We start from the raw sequence: 22,495 nt of genomic DNA on the forward strand, positions 1-22,495 counted from the left end.
CCTGTACTCATGAAATTAATATCAGCCGTTACTTTCTAATGCACACCTAGCTGTACGCTGAATTTTCTGCATCCAGAGCCACACTCTCCCCCTTTCCTGATCTGTAACATCATTCAAATAGGAGTTCAATGTGACAAGGTCTCAAGGAGTTCAAGGATGTTTGTCTCTTTCGGATGAATATATCCGCTGGCTCAGTCTTCCTCTCACTTTCTCTTTGCCTCCCTCCTCCTTTTGGTGCGGACATACACCGAGTCTCTCATAACATGTACAAATGAATGTCTGCGAGAGCTCCCGAGTTCAATGTCACGCTGGGCAGAAGTGGAGCGAGAGTGGAGAGACAGCGTGTCGCGTGCGGGCGGGTAGAGTCCCTCTCCGGCCAGCAGAGGGCAGCCAAGCGGAGGCGCTGGCGCGCGAGGGCTGAGCCGAGCCTCGCCTCGCTCGGGCAGCCTCAGCCTGAGCACCAGCCGCGCCGGAGCCCGGAGCGCAGCCACTGAGGGCAGCGGCGGCGGCGGGAGCGAGGCGCGCAGCGAGAAGCGGCGCGGGCGGGAAGCAGAAGCCGCCGCCGCCGCCGCCGCCGCCGCGACGGGCAGCCGGGCTCGGCGGCCGCCGGATCGGGCCCCTGCCCCCTCCGCCTCGTGTCCCCGGCGCCGGGCGGCCGGCGAGTCTGGAGCCCGCGCCGTCGCCGGCCGCGTCCCCCGGGCATGGAAGGAGGCGGCAAGCCCAACTCCTCGTCCAACAGCCGGGACGATGGCAACAGCGTCTTCCCCACCAAGGCGCCCGCGACGGGCGCGGGGCCGGCCGCGGCCGAGAAGCGCCTGGGCACCCCGCCGGGGGGCGGCGGGACCGGCGCGAAGGAGCACGGCAACTCAGTGTGCTTCAAGGTGGACGGCGGCGGCGGCGGCGGCGAGGAATCGGCCGGGGGCTTCGAGGACGCCGAGGGGCCCCGGCGGCAGTACGGCTTCATGCAGCGGCAGTTCACCTCCATGCTGCAGCCCGGGGTCAACAAATTCTCCCTCCGCATGTTCGGGAGCCAGAAGGCGGTGGAGAAGGAGCAGGAAAGGGTTAAAACTGCAGGCTTCTGGATTATCCACCCTTACAGTGATTTCAGGTGAGGACTCGCGCTGGCCGCCCCACCCTCCCTTCCGGGCGCGCCCTCCTTCGCGCTCCCGGCTCCTGGGAGGGGTCGCCCCGGGGATGGCGGGGAGGGGGCGCCCGGCCGGCCGCGGGAGGAGCCGCCGTGGCTTCTACCCGGGCGGCAGGCTCGACTCTTCTACAACTAGTTTCCACCCAGGAGGGGGTTGACTGATGAGTTCCTGTTGCCCGGGGAACCCCGGGGAAGCTTCTCCTCCTTTGCCTCGGGAACTTTGGGGCCAGATCGGGGAAGAAGGCCACGGTGACCCCCGGATGGGAGGATGCTAAGTTGTGCAGGGAAACTTTCACTTCGGAGAGATGAGAGTGTAAGAAAGTGGCCAGAAAGTCGTTGGGGGTGCCACCTTCCCTCGCGCTGTTCCCCCAAGAAGTGGGTCCCTCCCAGAGGGGCAAAAGGCGCTCCTGAGTTTGGGGAGAGGATGAGGCGACCCGAGACAGTGACTCACGGGTCCTGGCCGGTCCAGCCTCTCTCGCCCATAGAGGGTGTTAATCTGTTTCTCATCCGTTTATAGGCACTGGGGATCCTCAGTGCCTTTCTTCAGGATAGTGGCTGGCAGGCGGAGGAAGGGTAATTTGCGCTTGGATTGCCTCTGACTTGAGATTTCAGTGGAGCTGCGCTGCCTGGTGGGGCAGGAGCCTGACAGGAAGCCTCGAGTTCCCGAAAAGGAGACAGGGGGCGTTTTCAGAGCCCCCTTCCTGAAACAGAGGGGCACCCTTTCTTGACCTTGGCTACTAGTCTATTTCAAAAATCTCTTTCCCATTTCCCAACTCGGGGAACAAGGGCAGGAGAGCTGTCAGGGAAACTCTGCTTCGGTGAATTAACGTTAAGACATTTCCTGATCTTATTTGTCGCCCAAGTTTTCATTGGGTTATAAGCGTGTTTAGAGATTATCAAATGAAGGTCGTGAAGTAGATCCTCTTATTAGTGTATGAACACCCTGCGGTCACGTTATATTATTGCCTGAGGAAGGCTGAGCTTTTAATTAAACAACAAAACCCAGTAAGCAAAAGCCAAGAGTGGCATTTATGTATGTAGATATGTATATATGTATCCATTTACTGCTGAAATCGTTCGGAAAAGAAAAAGAAAAAGAATGTGGTGCAAACTAAGCAATTTTAATAGGCGGCTGTTAAACAGCAAACAAATACAGCAATAAAAAGCAGCATTACTTTGAGTTGCTTGTAGAAACTAAGGGACAGTTGGCTTCAACTCCACGCCTTGATGGGAGCTGTCCAGAGTTCTGAATAACATTTAGTGGAAAACCCATACTTCTGCCGCACAAAGCCGTGGAAAAACCGTCTTCACCTTCTCTGAGATATACGTAAAAATACATATATTCTCAGAAATAAGTAACCATGTTATTTATGCATAGGATGAATGTACTTTAGGAAGTGTAGAATGTTAAGGTTCTTATATGGAAAAACACATAACAAATTCCAAAGGAGGGCTTATAAAACATAACAACATTTATAGTGTATGGAAAATTAAGAGTTTGATTGAAAAAATGTTCATATTAAAATAATCTACTAAATAATCAAACATATGTCCTTCAGTAGGCTAATACTTATAGAAGCAAACTATGAATGACCTTATTCTAAGGTATATAACATTGTCATATTCTTTAGAATTTTAAGTTGAAATCAGATGTAGAATACTGTTTCTACCTCAGTCTTAAGTGGAAATATATTTCAACCCATATTGTTATTTCTTCATGAAAGAATGTTACAGAAACTGCCTTTAGTCTTAATAACAAAACTAAGCATGGTCTTTCCAGAAATATATGTAGTTCAATATCTACTTGCACATAAAATGCTATGTTCTGTTTGTTTAATTTTGAACTCAGTTAAATGGTTAATTATGATACTTTTATTTCTCAAGCAGTGTGAAAATAGACTACACTTTTTCAAAATGGTGGCATATAATTAAACTTTCATCATTTATTAGATAAAAAACATAGGGCCGCCTTTCAGGAATTGGTATAGTGTGCCAGAATCTTTTGAATGAATGAAATTCATGAAATTAAAGATTCTCCACATTTTCCTAAGTAAGTCGTATGAGACAGGGTATCTCTTTAAAACAAGCAAAATAAATTTGTTACTAAACAGGAGGAAGAAATGGAAATCAGATGATAGTTCGACTTTATCATGCATTTGAAAGAAATGAGAGATGATTAAAAAGTGAGTTAATACTCTAAACAAACTGCTGTGGAACAGTTTGGAACATTTGATTTTCCCTTGTGTAACTGGAAAAAGAAAATGGTAGAGGTAAATATTATAATTTGGATTTTTAACTGGAAGGAATCTGAAAAAAATAGATTTTAAAACTCACAATTACTATATATGCTGGTCTTATCAATAAAACAACGAACTAAGGAAGAAATGTAAATACTTGCTTGCATATTTTAAGTCATAATTATTTTATTGATGTCTTTATATCATTTTACCTCCAGTATAAAGTTTCTTAAAAATCTGTAACATGTCAGGATAATATAATGAAGAAAAAACAAAAATGGAAAGCATAATTCTGTTAGCATTTTTCTTTTTCTAAAGGAAAAGCAGTGTGGGAAGAATCAGCAAAATACAGAAATGTTACAGTCATGAGCTGTTCACCTCAGACCCTTTCCTGATGAAGACACTTTAGAGGAAGTGCTTTGCTATGTTTCCTACAATGCCAAAGTTAAGTTAATAGTCATTTAGTGACTGAGAAAGTGAGAGTTATGAATACCTTTCCATGGAGAATGGGGAGATACCAGAAATTAAAGATACCCAGTTTTTTTTGGTTTTTCTTTTAACCCGCTTCACAGTTCTAAGCCTTCACAGATCCAGGGAAGTTTGGTCAGTCAGTTCTTTGGTCCCACACTGCTGAGTGTAGCATGAGCCCGCACTCCAGGGCATGTCAGGACTTTGACACTGCAGCTGGTGATCTAGTCCCTTCCCAGGATGATTGATTTCCAGGGCAGGTTCCCTTCTTCCCTCAGGCTGCGGGGCTGTGCTCCCATTGAGACTCTGGAGAGCCAGCTCCTCCAAGCGCTCTCACCCGCCTAGGCCCAGGAGTGCTGTTGCTGTGTCTGGCGAGTAGTTTTCTCTGCCTCTGGTGTAAGTAGGGCAGAGGCACTGTATTTCCCTTTCTTCTCAGGGGAGGATGATGTTAGAAATCTTCAGGGACTAAAGAGGACTCAAATACCATCAATACTGTTGGAAATAACTGGGTGGGAGCTAGAGAATTCAGTTAAAAAAAAAAGTATGTTTTTGTTTATACCATGGTATAGAATCACCCTAACTTCACCCAAATTAGGGAAAACATGGTTAAAAAATAAAATCACACTGATTTTTTGTGTAGTGAGGACTCGGTTTCTGTCTTCTTGAGTTTCATGTGAATAGCGCATACAAACAAATAATTTGAAGGTTAAACATGATTTTGAGGTTACTAACAGTGATTGTATATTTATTAGCTAAAACTTTACTTTTCATTCACTTAATAAAAAAGTGGTACTGGGCAAGCATTGTAATTTCATAGCCAGTCCATTTATGATATAATCATTCAAATGCATTGAAAGAATAGCTAGGGGACTTGTGGATGGTCGCTATTACGTGAGTAATTTGCCTTAGAAGAATTTATCAACAGATTATTTGTCAGTTCAAGAATTCTGACATTATTTTGTTGGATCATGCTTACATAAGTCCCTTTTTAAAAAAATAACGCTCCCATTCCATATATACTGCCAGGAAACATCTTGCCTCTGGTAAGGGAGGAGATTTTATATCTTGACTCATTATTTCTTCCACTGCGTTTCATCAATTAGTGTGAATGACTGTGAAAACCTTATTGTGTGGTAAGTACACAAGGACTCTAGAGACCAGAGTCACTTCCTGAAGATACTGCCATATCTGGCCTTGCCTCTCTGCTTCAGGCTACATCCACAACTGTGCTGATGTCAGAGGTCACTGATGCGTTCATTAGAGAAGGGAGGCTTCCTCTGTATAACAGTTAGTCCGAGAGAGACTGCTTGTTTCTAGGAGCTTCTCCCAGGAAAACAATTCGACCTTCTGGGGTTTAAGGACTAATTAGCCTACTGTTATGTTATCTTTGTGCAGAATGCACTGTATTTTCCTCAGCAATGCTCCTTTTATTTACTTTCTGTATCAACACAGCCAAAATTAACCATAGGAATTTATTTTTTTCCTCTGTTAGAGTGAACCTTTTTCTATCTTATAAATTCAGTTAAGTTCTTCATAGTGGCTCTAGCAACTGGTCAGCCCAATTATAGTGAAACTATTTGAAAAAATGTGGAGGTATGAATTTATTCAGTTATGTTTTCTTAGTATACATGTAAATTATAAAACTTTAAATTTTGCTAAATAGTTCACTATTTAATTGCATTTAATAGATATAGTGATCGGAGAAGGCAATGGCACCCTACTCCAGTACTCTTGCCTGGAAAACCCCATGGATGGAGGAGCCTGGTAGGCTGCAGTTCATGGGGTCGCTGAGGGTCGGACACGACTGAGCGTTTTCACTTTCACTTTTCACTTTCATGCATTGGAGAAGGAAATGGCAACCCACTCCAGTGTCTTTGCCTGGAGAATCCCTGCTGTCTATGGGGTCGCACAGAGTCGGACACGACTGAAGTGGCTTAGCAGATATAGTGATTATACTATTAAAATATTACAAGTTATTTTCCATTTTTTCCTGAGCAACTTTGCCTTTAAACCTACTTTGGGGGCTTATTATGTAAATTGAGAGTCAGGCAGAAGCACTTTTACCAATTCACATTTTATTATGTGGGCTTGTGTTGATGAACTTGCATCTTGAATAATAATGAAAGAATTTCAAATGCACTGGAACCATATATTACTTACCATTGTTATGATAGGCTCATTTAACAGAATTTAAACTATGTCTGCTTGATCAAAACCACAAACCAAAACACCACCAACACCAGGAAGCAATTTAAATAGTATTTGTAATTTTGCATTATTTCACTCAATGAACCTGTGTCCCCAAGTGAGTATGAGGCAAGCAAGATAAATCTGTGATTTGGATGTGATCTTTTTTGCCATCTCAAGTGTAATTCTTATGTTTAACAGATTATTCACTTGTGCTCACTCGTGCTTAGTCCCTCAGTCCTCTCTGACTCTTTGCAACCCCCTGGACTATAGCCTGCCAGGCTCCTTTGCAGACGGGACTTTTTCCCAGGCAAGAATACTGGAGTGTGTTGCCAGGGGATCTTCCCAACCCAGGAATTAAACCTGTGTCTCCTGCAGCTCCTGCATTGCAGATGGATTCTTTACCTGCTGAGCCCATTTACTTCCTTACTTGGAGACAAAAATTGGACTTAGGATGAAGACTTTCAAATAGAGTTTCTTATAGGTATAATGCAAAATTATGGTAGACCATCAGCACTGCAGGAAGAGTATTGAACAAGTTCAGGGTCTGTGACAAATTTTCATTTCATCATTTTGAGTAAAGAGGTAGCAAGCTATGAATTAGGCTGACACGATGTATTTTAGGAGGAGAGTTAATGGTGATGAAGAAAAAGTCTGCATGCACTAGAATAAAAAACTATTTATACTTACACTAAGTACTTTGAAAATTAATTTGTGTGTGTGTGTGAAGGCATCTTGATGTACAAATTAGCATTATCTTCCCAGAAGAGAAAAATCAGGGGGAAATGGTGATGCTCCTTGGTTCACTTGGAGTTTTCTATGTTTTTGCAAAATAAACCTCTTGCCTGTGTTAATTCTGTATGTGTGTGCGTGCGCGTGCCCACATAAGCAAGCAAGAGAGAAACTGTTCAAGGGACATTAGTATATAAGCACATCTGATAAATGCTCATTTATCAGACATACCTCACCCAAGTATGAGTGATAAAAATTGATTTCATGACCCTTTTCAAGTTTATTTGTTAAGTTCCTGGTAATATTATGTTTCATTTAATAACGACCACTCAGTTAAAGCAAAGTATCAAAATTATGCATGCCTCAGATTTACAATTTAATAATCTTATTTACATAGACCTGTTTTTATTTTCAAGATGTTACAGCTCTAAAGAAGTAAGGCTAATTAAATCTAAAATAGAGTGCATTTATGTGTAAATATGACTGATTCATTTTGCTGTACAGCAGAAACTACCACAATATTGTAAAGCAACTATACTCCGATAAAAATTAATTAAAGAAGTAAGGCTAATCACACATACACAGAGTTAGCAACTGTTTACAAATTTTGTATGTTCAGGTTTCGTTCAAGTATTTCACTATTATCAGCAGTGCTGCAGCAAACATCTTTGTCCATTAGTCTTCATTATATTCTGTACATACTGATCTTATCAAGTAATACTGCTACCAACTAAGACTCTTCTTAAAATTTTAAGTGACATGGATACAGCACTGTTGATGTTCTTGTTTAGATATTCACAGGCAGTTTTAGGACAGAAAGTCAGAATTTGTCCTCCATTCTGTTCATCACAGAGTACTTGGAGTGGCAAGAATGATCTTATGCCATGTTATCTTATGTCTAATGAAGTTATCACACTACTTAAAATCCTTTGAGGGCTTCCCATTACTCTTGAATATATTTGACAAACGAGCTACAAGATTGCATAATTTCAATTTATCTGGGCAACCTTGTCACACACCATTCGCTCCCTCACTGTCCTCAGCCACCTGGGTAAGTTTTCAGCTCCCAGAACCAGCTGAGTTCTCTCCTGCCACAGATTTTGATGTGACATTTAACCCCATTGCCTGAAATTCTCTTTTCACTTTAAGTCATTCTGCATTATAACAGTTTCTCTTCTCATGTGGATTTCAGTTTAATCACTGTGATCACATTTCAACACCTCCCCCCTCCACTTTGTTTTTCTATCTGGGCTTTTTGTTTCATCAGAATTTATACTTCATGTATGTTTTGCTACTAGAATTTAAGCTCCCTCACTTCATCAGTATTATTTCATTTTATATTCCTCATGCTATAAGAATGCATGTAGTAGACATTTTTCCTGCTAAGCTTTCTCAGATGCTTTAGTTTTTAACAAGTTTTTGAGATATTATTTATCTACCATACAGTTTACTCATTTAAAGGGAATGATTGAATGTTTCTAATATGTTCACAGAATTGTGCAGCCATTACCACAATCAATTCTAGAAAATTTTTATCACTCTAAGAAGGAATGCTGTATCCATTAGCACTCAATTCTCTTCTTTCCTTCCCTTCCTCCCCCGACACAGCTCTATCCAACCACTAATCTACCTTCTGCCTCTATAGATTTTTTTTTTCTTATTCTGGAAATCTCATATCAATGGAATCATATAATATATAATTTTTGTTACTGGTTTCTTTCACTTAGCATAATGTTTTCATGTTTTATCTGTGCTATAGCATATTTCAGTTCTTTATTTATTCTGGTATGGATATACCAAATTTTGGATTTCCCTGGTGGCTCAGATGGTAAAGAATCTACCTGAGTGCAAGAAGTCTCCTGGAGAAGGAAATGGCCGCTCACTCTAGTATTCTTGCATGGAGAATCCCCATGGACAGAGGAGCCTGGTGGGCTACAGTGCATGGGATTGCAAAGAGTTGGACATGACACACACACGTACACCAAATTTTACTGATTCATCAGTTGATGGATACCTCAGTTTTTGGTCATTATAATTATTGCTGGTCTGAATGCTATTGCACAGTTTGTGTGTGTGTGTTTGTGTGTGTGCAGAGATGCATTTCTGTTTGTCTTAGAAGTGAAATTTCTGGCCCAGTTTATTAAAAAAAAAATACTGAATGAATGCACAGTTCAACCAGGGTGTGCCACATTTATTCTTTACATTCATAAATTCAGTTAAAGAAATCTCTTTCTTTTCCTACAGCAATACTTGGCATCCTTTCCCTGTTACCACCTGTAAGTACATGTCCCAGCCATTGCATTTTCCTGCCCACTTTAGAGAGGACTAAATGAAACTGAAAGGAGGTTAAGCACCATGAGCCTGGTGACATGGATGGATGATGAGAACTGGGCCAGGAGTTTAGCTGTCTGGAATCTTTTTTTTTTTTTTTAATAACCTTTATTTTTCAGCAAATATGTTGTCTTTTTCTTTGTTTTTTTTTTTTTTTTTTTAACTGTGTGACATGTGGATTCTTAGTTCCCTGAACAAGGATAGAACCCATGCTGAAGTGAAAATGTAGACTCTTAACCACTGGATCACCAGGGAAGTCCCTGTTTGGAATCTTGATTCTGTCATTCCAGCTCTTTTACCTCAAAGAAACAAGGCTGCCAGTATAAATAATTCTCCACATATGCAAGAAAACATTATGTTAAACCTAATCATTTATTCTCTGTCCTTCTTGAAACCATCCCAAAATAATATGAAAAAAACCACAAAGAAACACAGACAACTAGAAGAAAAAGGAGAAAGCAGAGAACAAGGGATCTGGAAACATTTTGGGAAAAAGAAAGAAAGCTAATGAAGTTACCTTGTTAACACTTACCCAATCCTTCACCACTGAACCCCAGAAGTGTTCAGGACATGAAGGGACCCATTAAGAAATAATTTCCAGGAAAACCAGTCTGAAACCAGGAGGATTAATTAAGGGTCTCCTTAGTGAATGCAGAACTCTTAATCCTAATATAGAAGGCTTTGTTGTGCTTGGTTAATTCTCCCCAGGCAGGAAACAGGAAACTACCTTTATGGAAGATACTTCAAGGTCTTCCAGTAAAATTTCTTATTTATTACCTAATGACCTTGCAGAAAGCCTTACATTTGTATACAAGACTGTATGTATATTTTGGTACTAAATCATCTAATATCTAAAAGAAAAAGATTATGAGACTTTTGAGAAACATCTTCATCATAAAATAGAAAAACTAAGTCAAACAGCAAAAGAAAGTCCCAAGAACAGAGAAGCATTTGGGATAAGGGGAAACTCAACATTACTTTAAAATACTCTAAGAATCATATCTGCAGCAGGATATTTCATCTGTACAGTAAGAACAATATGCTATGAAGAGAATAGCCAGAATGTAATAAGTTGGCACATAAAGTCTAGCAAACCCCTCATAATTAGGGCCAAAAGAAAAAAAATAGAAAATATAAGCAAAAATAAAGGCTAATTTATAAGATCAAACTTTATAAAAGCAGTTGCAGGATGAGAACATAGAGTGAAAATGGACATATGGAATTAACAGAGACATTTTAAATAAAATTTTCCAGGTGGCAGGATGTGAAATAGCATTTCTGAGAAACTCACAGAATGCTCAGCACCATGAAAGGAAAAGACCCCACCAAGGGTCATCACACACCTTAGAATTCCTCTGAATCAGAGAAAAAAAGAAAAAAAGCAACAACAACAAGTGAAACCCTAAAACTTTCCAAAGAGAAAGTTACAAACTTATAGTATTTCTCAAGAAGTGAGAAAATACTGTAAGCTAACTGATAGTGTGATAAAGTCTACAAAATTCTGAGAGAAAGTGACCTCTAAAAAATTGTAAACCCTTCATAATCAGTTCAGTTCAGGCTCTCAGTCGTGTCTGACTCTTTGCAACCCCATGAATCACAGCATGCCAGGCCTCCCTGTCCATCACCAACTCCTGGAGTTCACCAGACTCATGTCCATTGAGTCAATGATGCCATCCAGCCATCTCATCCTCTGTCGTCCCCTTCTCCTCCTGCCCCCAATCCCTCCAAGCATCAGAGTCTTTTCCAGTGACTCAACTCTTCCCATCAGGTAGCCAAAGAACTGGAGTTTCAGCCTCAGCATCAGTCCTTCCAAAGAACACCCAGGACTGATCTCCTTTAGAATGGATTGGTTGAATCTCCTTGCAGTCCAAGGGACTCTCAAGAGTCTTCTTCAACACCACAGTTCAAAAGCATCAGTTCTTCGGCGCTCAGCTTTCTTCACAGTCCGACTCTCACATCCATACATGACTACTGGAAAAACCATAGCCTTGGCTCGACAGAACTTTGTTGGCAAAGTAATGTCTATGCTTTTCAATATGCCATCTAGGTTGGTCATAACTTTCCGTCCAAGGACTAACCGTCTTTTAATTTCATGGCTGCAGTCACCATCTGCAGTGATTTTGGAGCCCCCAAAAATAAAGTCTGATACTGTTTCCACTGTTTCTGCATCTATTTCCCATGAAGTGATGGGACCAGATGCCATGATCTTTGTTTTCTGAATGTTGAGCTTTAAGCCAACTTTTTCACTCCCCTCTTTCACTTTCAAAAAGTAAATAGGCTTTATAGTTCCTCTTCACTTTCTGCCATAAGGGTGGTGTCATCTGCATATCTGAGGTTATTGATATTTCTCCTGGCAATCTTGATTCCAGCTTGTGCTTCTTCCAGCCCAGCGTTTCTCATGATGTCCTTTGCATATAAGTTAAATAATCAGGGTGACAATATACAGCCTTGATGTACTTCTTTTCCTATTCAGAACCAGTCTATTGTTCCATGTCCAGTTCTAACTGTTGCTTCCTGACCTGCATATAGGTTTCTCAAGAGGCAGGTCAGGTGGTCTGGTATTCCCATCTCTTTCAGAATTTTCCACAGTTTATTGTGATCCATACAGTCAAAGGCTTTGGCATAATAGGAAGATTTAATAAAACCAATCAGAATTCAAGAACTCTAATGTTAATCACCTTTGTATCCTTTCTTACAAAGTACTGAATGATGTGTTCCAGTAAAACAAAGAATCGCATCAAAATAGTATGAAAACAAAAGATGGGATATGGAATCTGACAGAGAAGAACCTTGAAAGAAAGTCCCAGGAGTTCTGAGTAACTGAGCGGTCTTGAAGGAAACCAGTCTAAACAGGGGCCAGAAAGCAGAGGCCCCTGGACAAAGGCTTTCAGGGGAGAGAAAAACGGTAATCAGCATTTGAAAAGCAATGTTACTAGGCAGATCCTTTGGAACAAGGTATCTACGAGTTTCATAGGAATACTTATGGGGTATGTTGAATATGAACCCCTCTGCCAGTGCAGGAGACATGAGAGACACGGGTTTGATCCCTGTATCCAGAAGATCCCCTGGAGGAGGGCATGACAACCCACTCCAGTATTCTTGCCTGGAGAATTTCATGGACAGAGGAGCCAGGTGGGCTACAGTTCACAGAGTCACAAAGAGTATGACATGACTGAAGGGACTTAGCAGTCACTTAATACAAGCAAATAAACAAAAGACCTTTATCAACTCCAGGAAGAAAGTGTTAGCTGCTCAGTCGTGTCCCACTCTTTGCGATCCCATGGGCTGTAACCCACCAGGCTCCTCTGTCCATGGGTTCTCCAGCCAAGAATACGGCAGTGGATAGCCATGTATTTAAAAGAAAAAAAAAATTACATTACTTGGATCAGCAATGAATAACAGTTACCTGGCCATTGTAAAGTAAATAAGGATGATTTACACAAAGATTATGGTCCTATTATTCTGGAAGGAAAGAGAAAGGTAGGTGAAGGTTGGATGTTCTAAGAAAGTTGAATGATTGAGAATGAGCAAGGTTTAAAGTTGATATATCAGTTTCTTTTTGAAATTTAATGTCTTTTTGAATTTAATGTCAGAAGAAATAATTAGGATGTTTAAATTAAGGAAGTGGGTGTGAAAGGAAGGGAGTTTATAATCTTCTTATAATCCTTTAATACTATTTTAGTTGTTAAAAAAGATTACGGATATGTTTTGAGGTGACGTGGTTTTGTTAAGAACACAGATTCTGGAGCCAGCCTGTTTGGGTTAGAATCCGAATTCCACCACCTCAGTATCTGGGCCTCAGTTTCCTTAGTTATAAAAATGAGGAAAAAAGTATTGGGTTGTTGGGAAGATACATATTTTTGTGTTATGACTGTATAGTGTCTAGATGTAATGGCTCAGAAGGTAAAGAATCTGCCTGCAATGCGGGGGACCTGGGTTCATTCCCTGGGTTGGGAAGATCCTCCTGGAGGAGAGCATGGCAACCAACTGCAGTATTCTTGCCTGGAGAATCCCCATGGACAGCGGAGCCTGGCGGGCTATAGTCCATGGGGTTGCAAAGAGTCAGAACGACTGAGTGACTAAGCACAGATATGTAGTGCTTAGTCGTAGTATCCTCTGCTTCTTAATGCTATGTGTTAGCTATTATGAAAGTAAAATTGAAATGGAGTTAAGAAGTGTGAACTGTTTGAGAAAGGAGAATACTAAGTACATGCTTGTCAGTCTTCAAAATTCCTACAGTGGATGTGTCTGTGAAGGGAGGGCCATGTAAAGGATGTGCTGTTCTACTTTCTTTTTATCTTCAGGGAAGACTGGGCAGCAGAAACCCCGATGTGCGGTGGCAGTTTTTGTGTGTGCTCTGTGAAATAAATTCACTCATGAGAGAATGAGCATTGGAGAACTTCTAATACAGCTTCTATCTGCAAAATTTTCTAGATATAATAGTATTATCTTCTAAGTTACTATAGAATACTACAGTGTTTAACACTTAGAAATAGCTTTTGGGGAAAATTCTAATGGCATTGAGTTGTATACTCCTTCCCATTATTCTTTATTTTCATCAGGAAATGGCATAAACCATTTGGGGTCTTATTTCAAATCTGTTAAATGTTATCTATGAGCCAATTAAGATGATTCATAACTTGCTAAATTCTTTCATTTTTCTTTTAATTGTCAATTTTTTTCCTTTGGAGTATAATTGATATACAATATTATGTTAGTTTCAGGTGTACCATATAATGAGTCAATATATTTATTCATTATGAAATGATCATTATGATTAGTCTAGTTATCATCTGTCACTATACAAATTTATTGCAATATTATTAGTTATATTTCCCATGCTGTATATTATATCCTCATGATTTATTTTGTAACTGGAAGTTTGCACCTCTTAATCCCTGTCACTTTATTATTTATTGTCCAATTTAATAGTCTGTGGAAAATGGTTATTTAGAAATATAGTTTAAGAAAAAAATCTTTTTTACATCATTTTTCAGCAGATGTCACTTACTGCCCTTGTAGAATGTGTTAGCCTTCTTGTTTTTTGAAAAGAGTATATTTTGTTAAAAATTGTGCAATCTTGATTGTTTGAGAGACATGAGCAGAGATTGAGAAAATGACTATCGAGGGTTATATGAATATACTTATTGGGAGAATGAGTATTCCTTTTTTCTGTAGAAGAGTCATTAATTGTTTAAATAGTTTTTTTTTTTTTTTTAAGTTTTTTGTTCTGAGCATAAAATTTGGTATTTGTCTTGGAAAATCATGTAAGTAAATTAGGATGAAGATTAGAAACATATTGTCCAGGATTTAGATGCATTTTTAAAATATATAAAATAGCAGAGATATAAAATAGCAATTACCTAGTTATGGTTGTACGCATATTGAATAATATAAATAACCCCCAAATCCTATGAACTTCATTACTGTTTATATTAATGGTTCCTTGACTAACCATTTATGTTAGTGACACTTAGATTTCAGGCTCAGAGAATACTTTATGAATCAAATGAAATCTGTGGATTCTCTGCCTAGAAAAGTATATATATTCTCAAAATTTTTGACTGTAATTTTAAGAAGTTTTTGATTCCCTTCAGGCACATTTATTTTTGGACCCCAAGTTAAGGCTTCTTGAACTATTTAATATTTTAACACAGATGTATGATACTAGAAACATTGCATGGAAGACACAGGGAGATAGAGTTTTGCTTGGACATTTAATCGTTAGAGCTACAGTTAGAAAAATTTGCCTTGAGAGGGACAGGATTCCATCAGCCAAGTTAGTTTTGAGGCTAGATGTGGCGCTATTGTTGAAGAACCCGTCTGCCAATGCAGGAGACATAAGAGACAGTGTTTGACTCCTGGGTCGGGAAGATCCTGGAGGAGGGCATGGCAACCCACTCCAGCATTCTTGCCTGGAGCATCCCAGGGACAGAGGGGTCTGGAGGGCCACAGTCCATGGGGTTGCAAAGAGTTGGACATGACTGAGTGCCTTAGCACGCACACACCTTGTCCACAGGGATTGAGCAAAGATCATTCTGTTGTTGGGTCAGTCAGTATAATCAGGCACAGAATTATATTTAGGGTGAGAAGAGGCTAAATTATTTTTTTGCAGATATGTTTATCTGCCTTAAAGAGCTTAAAGAACCAACTGATAAATGATAGAATTATCTGCAAAATTCACTGAAAATTTATTATAAGACAAATATGTTTAAAAATATCAGTAACATTCCTATATATTAACAACTCTGAGGATAGTTAATAGAAAAATCAATGCCTATGAAAACCAAAAATACAAACTATATATAAAAAATGAGTTTTACAATAAATACTATTAATTGACAAAAATAATTGAGTAAAATCCATTGTTACCAGTTAATAGCAAAATTAAATCCAAATAGGTTAAACTTTATTAAAGGTAAAAATAATTTAAATCAGAGTTCCTAAAAAATATTAGCAAATTATTTACTAATGTTGCTTTGGGGGAGAGCTTTCCAGCATATGGCTCCAAAGACCGTGTAAATTGTTGCAACTTTTCTAAATGTCAGTTTGACACTATATAAAAAGTTTTTGAAAATTTATAGGCCAGTGTGTTATTTTATAAAAAAAAATGATACATGTAAATACATGTATATAGGAATGATTCCTATAAATATTTTTCATAATAATGGAAAATTATAAACAAATATAACCTGAGTAAAATTTCAACCCTCTTCTATACCCCTTGTTATCAGTTTTCCTCCATATCTCTGCCTTGCCTTTTCTTCATAGTACTTCACATAATTTATTTATGCTAAATGTTTTGTTTACTTCATTTTATTATCAACCCTTATCTGTAATTTAAGCCTGACTTAGGATGAGGGTTTTTTATTGCTTTAACCATTTTATTCTGAGGATACGTGTGTGTGACACAAAGTACATGCTTAATAAATATGAATGAATGAAGAAATTCTAGGAACACTATGCTTAGTTTTAGTTTTTGTACATAATTTCCAACAACCAAATGGTATGTTCCCCTATATTTGCTACAACAACACTGACTATTTTAATTTAGCATGGATATCTTAATCTGATATACAGAAACATATATTTAGAAATAAGATTTTATGTCACTTAATATAATACATACTTGTATTAATTCTGTTTGCTGTGATGCTTATTTTTATGTTGTTTAAAAGAATTTTGGGAATATATATTGTGGATCTTTGGGGATAGCTCTTGTTTCACAGACTTATAAAACTATTTAAATGTCATTGCCTTTGGAATCAATGTTATCTTCATCGAAATAGATTTGAAAATACATTTCTCTGGGCAGTGACATTAAGGAAGAATGGCACATTTACTTTTCTGTATGTATTTTTTTTTTTTTTTTGCTTTTGCCAAATTGTACTGCTTGGTATAACAGTAGTAAGCGTTTCATTTCAAGCCCAGTTGTATAGAGGTAGAAAATTAGTACTATCTATGCTAAGTCACTTCAGTCGTGTCCGACTCTGTGCGATCCCATAGACGGCAGCCCACCAGACTCCCCCGTCCCTGGGATTCTCCAGGCAAGAACACTGGAGTGGGTTGCCATCTCCTTCTCCAATGCATGAAAGTGAAAAGTGAAAGTGAAGTCGTTCAGTCGTGCCTGACTCTTATCGACCCCATGGACTGCAGCCTACCAGGCTCCTCCATCCATGGGATTTTCCGGGCAACAGTACTGGAGTGGGGTGCCATTGCCGTCTCCGAGTACTATCTATAGGTATACCTAATAAAGGTTGAGTCAATGTTTTCAAAGAGAATTAATTTTGAATTTTAACTCTGTGGTAAATAGATACTTTTTTTGTGTGTTTGACAAACAAAAAACACAAATTCAAACAAAAATTCCTGATAACGCACTAGTAAATTGGTTCTTGTATAGTTAATGGAAAGGAGATCATAGATCTTGATACAAGAAAATTGAAGTTGACATAATTTTGAGAAGGAGAGGGAACCTGAATCTTAGAAGACACTGATAGTTTGGTTTTTGCACATAGAGAGTGAAACGAAAAAAAAACCTCTGACAACTTTCATAGCAAAACTGTCCCCATGAACCTAAAAGATAAGTAATTGGGATTGACCTGTGTGACAGCTGCAAGACTTGTGTTTTATAAACCTCCATGTAGGTCAAAGAAAGGAAGTAATGGGAAGCAAGGTCATCTGGTAGACCTGAGAGCAGATGACCCTTCCATATAACTCCCAAGTATTTGCTTGAAGAGTAGCTGAAACTCAGATGAGATTTGCAAAATCCAGTAGCAGGAAGTCTGCAGTTATTTGAAGAGGAGAAATGATGTCCCAGGTTTGGGGCAGGAAATGTAGGTTAAGGGAAGTCTGCAGTTATTTGAAGAGGAGAAATGATGTCCCAGGTTTGGGGCAGGAAATGTAGGTTAAGGGCCTGGAACAACTGAAAACCTCAGATAGTAGAGAAATTGTCAAAGAGAACCAGGATAATATAAAAAAGTATTTAAGAGTCAGCTTGTAGAAGCCAGATGGGCTTCAGAAAGCATAAGAATTTCAATGAATTCAAGCTTATTAGATGTTTAAATTTAAGTTCATAATAATGTAAGAAATCATTACCTATTGAAACTCTGCTGCTGCTAAGTCGCTTCAGTCGTGTCCGACTCTGTGCAACCCCATAGACGGCAGCCCACCAGGCTCCCCCATCCCTGGGATTCTCCAGGCAAGAACACTGGAGTGGGTTGCCATTTCCTTCTCCAATGCATGAAAGTGAAAAGTGAAAGGGAAGTCGCTCAGTCGTGTCCGACTCTTAGCAACCCTATGGACTGCAGCCCACCAGGCTCCTCCATCCATGGGATTTTCCAGGCAAGAGTACTGGAGTGGGGTGCCATTGCCTTCTCCGAGGGACCCAATTCATTACCTTGAAACCTAAGTTGAATAAAAGGAAAGAATCAAACACTGACCCTGCTTTTCTTCAGTTATCTGAACCAATGTATAACCAAATTAGTAGAGGAGGAAAAGATTGTTCTTATAAAATCATTAATGCTAATACATGAAAAGCTAATGATACATTTAGAAATTCATGGTTTTACATTCCCAGTCAGTGAATACATCTAGATGTTTTATCAGTAGGTATCAAATACAAAGGGTGGGGGAAGGTGCTGAACTTTCACCTGGAGCATGTAATCAGCAAAATCCAGTGTTAGAGATCTGACACGTCTGTATTAAGAACGGGATGGAGGGGAATTTCTAAATTAAGAGACATTCTGGAAATGGAGGCTTGGGCAGAGCAAAGTATACAGTCAAGGCATGTACAATTGTGATGAAATTATAGAAGGAAGCAACAAGTGAAAGGAAGCAGAGCTGTTATTTTGGAGGGTGGGAGGGGCCTGTGATTGGGACCCTGAACATGGATGGATGAGCTTCTTGGGTGGGTCGAAAAGTTTTATTTCATGTCCTGGGTGGTGATTTCAAGGTTATTTGGCTTATGATAAGTCACTGTTTTCTCCAGTTTTCTATATCTGTTTTGTTTTATAATAAAGAATGAAAGGAAAAAAGTTAAGAGGTCTTAATTTTCAAAAAAAAGGTCAGGATATAATGAAAATAAGTTGACTGTTACTGTTTCTCTCTCTGTTTTACTCACAGACCTGTTTTGTATTTGCAACAAAACCCTAATAATGCTAAGGCAAAGCAATGGGATGCAACTTTATGGTAGGAAAATGACCCAGACATAATCTCAGAAAAGTCAATCTTTTAACTTGATTTGAGGAGATATTCAACCTCTTTGCAACTAATCTGTAAAATTCAAGAAAATAATACCTATACCCTTATGAATGTTATGATAATATGTGAAAAATGCCTCACACATAGCCCATGTGTGATAAATATTAAATTTCCTTTCACTTTCTTTTGTTATCCTGTTAATATTATATAGGTACAAATATATAAATTATAGTGGTTTTTCTAAAACACATGAGCTCACACAGTAAAGATTTATTGAAAGCTGAGTATGTTTTCAAGGACTATTAAGTATTCTAGATGCAAAAAAGAATGACGCTAAGTCATAGCCTTTGAGAAGATTTTTGTCTAATAAAAAGACAGTGTATACATAAGGATGTAATTTTAATGGAAGGAAATAATGCCAGTAGGAAAATTGTATAAAATAGTATACCAGTGGAGAAAATCATGATGCCTTAATTCCATAATATTTAATCATCAGCTAAATTTTAGAATTTTTTCACTGTTTATTTCTCAGATTTCTTTTTGGTAAGCCATTACAAATAATCAATAGTTTTGCATGTTTTTTTTTTTTTTCTATAAAAGCAATTACCCTGGTGGGGTAAAATCCTCTCAAATTTGTAACAATTAAATCTTTATTAGTTCATTGTTACACTGTTGTATTCCAAAAAGCATAACGTATTTTCAGGTTTGTCTTAAAAGTCAGGCAAGTCAAGAATTATTTCGGAACTGTGTACTTAAAAGAGAGAAAAATCCATTTGGAATGTAGCAAAGGTGTTTATTTATTGACTGTGGACTGCCTCTGTATCTCTTTCCTATGTAAAAATAAAGCTAATGGCTATCCTTCTGTATTAACAAATCATGTTGGAAAGAGAGAGAGAAGCTCTTAACCTACTTTCCTATCTTCAATTTTTAACTTTATCATGCTTGTTAATTGCCTGGGTGTCCTTTAACCATCTATTTCCATGATTCTTTCCCAGAGGCTTGGTTTAATTTTAAAAGTGCAGTGTATTCAGCCCTAATTATGTGAGAGTTCACTGTAGGCAAACAGCAAGAGATAGTAATGACCAAAATGTCTTCTTAAATCACTGCCAGGATACCACAAGCACAAAGAAGTAAGCATTTCATGACTAGGAAATACAGTTATATAAGGTAATACTTAGAAGCAAGTAATGTTTGAAAATAGGATTTCTTCCTAGAAATATCACTATGATGTTTTAAATATATAATTTTGTAGTTTTATACATTTTATTTCTCTTATCAAGTAAACAAGCTGAATACTCACACAGTCTCACATTCTTTTCATAATCAATAAGTTTGTTGTTCGATCACTATGTCATGTCTGACTCTTAGCAATCACGTGGACTGCAGCACACCAGGCTCCTCTGTCCTCCACTATCTCCCATCTCCCAGAGTTTGCTCAAATTCATGTCCACTGAGTTGGTGATCCTGTCTAACCATCTCATCCTCTGCTGCCGCCTTCTTTTTTTGCCTTCAGTCCTTCCCCTCATCATGAGTCAGCTCTTCCCAACAAGTGGCCAAAGTATTGAAGCTTCAGCAACAGTCCTTCCAATGAATCTTCAGGGTTGATTTCCTTTAGAATTGACTGGTTTGATCTTCTTGCAGTCCAAGGGACTCTCAAGAGTCTTCTCTAGCACCACAATCAAATAACTAGACCTCTACTTTATCTGAATTAGAATAAAGTTCACAGAATATGCAAACTGTGTGCCTAGAAATACCATCCATTGTTTTCTTTACAAAGCATGCTATTATGTTGACTTAAATGTCCAGAGTAAATCAAGAAATTAAGCATTATCTGTCACTGTTCTTTTTACGTTAACTTAGTTCACTTTTCACTTTCATGCATTGGAGAAGGAAATGGCAACCCACTCCAGTGTTCTTGCCTGGAGAATCCCAGGGACAGGGAAGCCTGGTGGGCTGCCGTCTATGGGGGGGTTGCACAAAGTTGGACACAACTGAAGTGACTTAGCAGTAGCGGTGGAGGTGAGATTATTGTTGACATGTTTTAACTGGTCACATATGGGAAAAGTGTTTTATTCTATGAATCATGGTCAAAACGCAGACTTACCTGCCAAGTTAAAATTGTGGGCCACAGTTGTGAACGTCTTTATATATATTATCTCACTGAGTTCTTAGAACAGCCCAACAGGTACTATTTGTATCATTCTAGAGTTTAGAAAACCAGATTATAGAGAGGGTAAGTGGTCAGTTTCTAAATGGAGAAGCTGGGATTTGAACCCAAGGATCTGTGTGAGAGCTCAGGATATTAACCACTGTCCTTTGTCCCAGAAGAATTCAGTCATATCCTGATCCAGTGATTCAGCCTTTTTTCTCTGACTTTATTAAAAAAAAATGTACTGTTATAATTTATATATTCTTTTTCTGGCTATAAGAATCTTAGTTATTTAGCAGATAGTCTTGAGTGGGAAATGTGCCCTGTTAGCCAAAGATTGGCTGCAGCTTTCTGAGAGCTTCATTTCTAGTTCATCATGTTGAATTAGATCCTATGTGTCAATATCTAATTATTTCAGATGCTCATTTATTTTTCTAAAAAGCTAAATATTTGACAGTAAAGAGTTAAGGATAAATCTTGAAAACTGAAATGTTCTCATCCAGGCGGGCAAATAAAATGGAAATAAAACTATAATGATTCTTTCGATTCTATTTAAGTTTAATACTCCAGAAAATATAACAACCAGTGAAATCAATTCTACTTCCTAAAATTTCCTTCTAATTTCCTTTCATTATGTTTATTTGCCTTCTTTTAAATTAGTGCTTATATACCAAAATGAACAGACTATTCAAGTGGAAATAGCAACAAAGAGCTGTACTAATAATGAAGGCATTGAGAGATGTTTGGGAATAGAAAGAAGCTATAAAACTTTAGTTACAGATAATCTTGAAGAGATATAGTTATTACACTAGATTGCTGTCTACCACCGTATAAATGTTATATATTAGATAGCTTACAAATTGGAGTTCATTAGGATAATAATGGACTACAATTGCTTGGGAAAATTTAAGAGGGTTGTTATTAGGCTTTGAGTCTACTGAAAAACAGGCAACTAATAAAGGCAAGGAGCAACATGTAAGGTTTTAGGTGACAGATTCCCAAGAAATTCCCCTGAAGTATAGTTCTGCTGTGGGCTTCCCAGGTGGCGCTAGTGGTAAAGAACCTGACTGTCAGTGCAGGAGATGTAAGAGACATGGGTTCGATCCCTGTGTCAGGAGGGAGGAGGGCGCGGCAATCCACTCCAGTATTCTTGCCTGCAGAATCCCATGGGCAGAGGAACCTGGCAGGCTACAGTCCATAGTGTCGCACAGAGTTGGACACGACTGCAGTTACTTACATTCCAGTACTCTTGCCTGGGAAATCCCACGGATGGAGGAGCCTGGTGGGCTGCAGTCCATGGGGTCGTTAAGAGTCAGACATGACTGAGCAACTTCACTTTCCCTTTTCATTTTCATGCATTGGAGAAGGAAATGGCAACCCACTCCAGTGTTCTTGCCTGGAGAATCCCAGGGACAGGGGAGCCTGGTGGGCTGCCGTCTATGGAGTCACACAGAGTTGGACACGACTGATGCGACTTAGCAGCAGCAGCAGCAGCAGCAGCAACTTAGCACATATGCATGCATAGTCCTCCTGTATGTCAGAAATAAT

The 22,495-nt window shown here is 39.1% G+C and overlaps 1 protein-coding gene across 1 annotated transcript in view; it reads left to right on the forward strand.

Moving 5' to 3' along the window:
• Positions 1-602: 602 nt before the first annotated feature.
• Positions 603-22,495, forward strand: part of HCN1 (hyperpolarization activated cyclic nucleotide gated potassium channel 1) — a 452,770-nt gene continuing 430,877 nt past the window's right edge. The window contains exon 1 of the mRNA XM_027520221.1: positions 603-1,108. Coding sequence (XP_027376022.1) covers positions 702-1,108 — 407 coding nt within the window. The 5' untranslated portion in view covers positions 603-701. The remainder of the gene's footprint in view (positions 1,109-22,495) is intronic.

Source organism: Bos indicus x Bos taurus, chromosome 20 (assembly GCF_003369695.1).
Source record: "Bos indicus x Bos taurus breed Angus x Brahman F1 hybrid chromosome 20, Bos_hybrid_MaternalHap_v2.0, whole genome shotgun sequence".
NCBI lineage: Eukaryota > Metazoa > Chordata > Mammalia > Artiodactyla > Bovidae > Bos > Bos indicus x Bos taurus.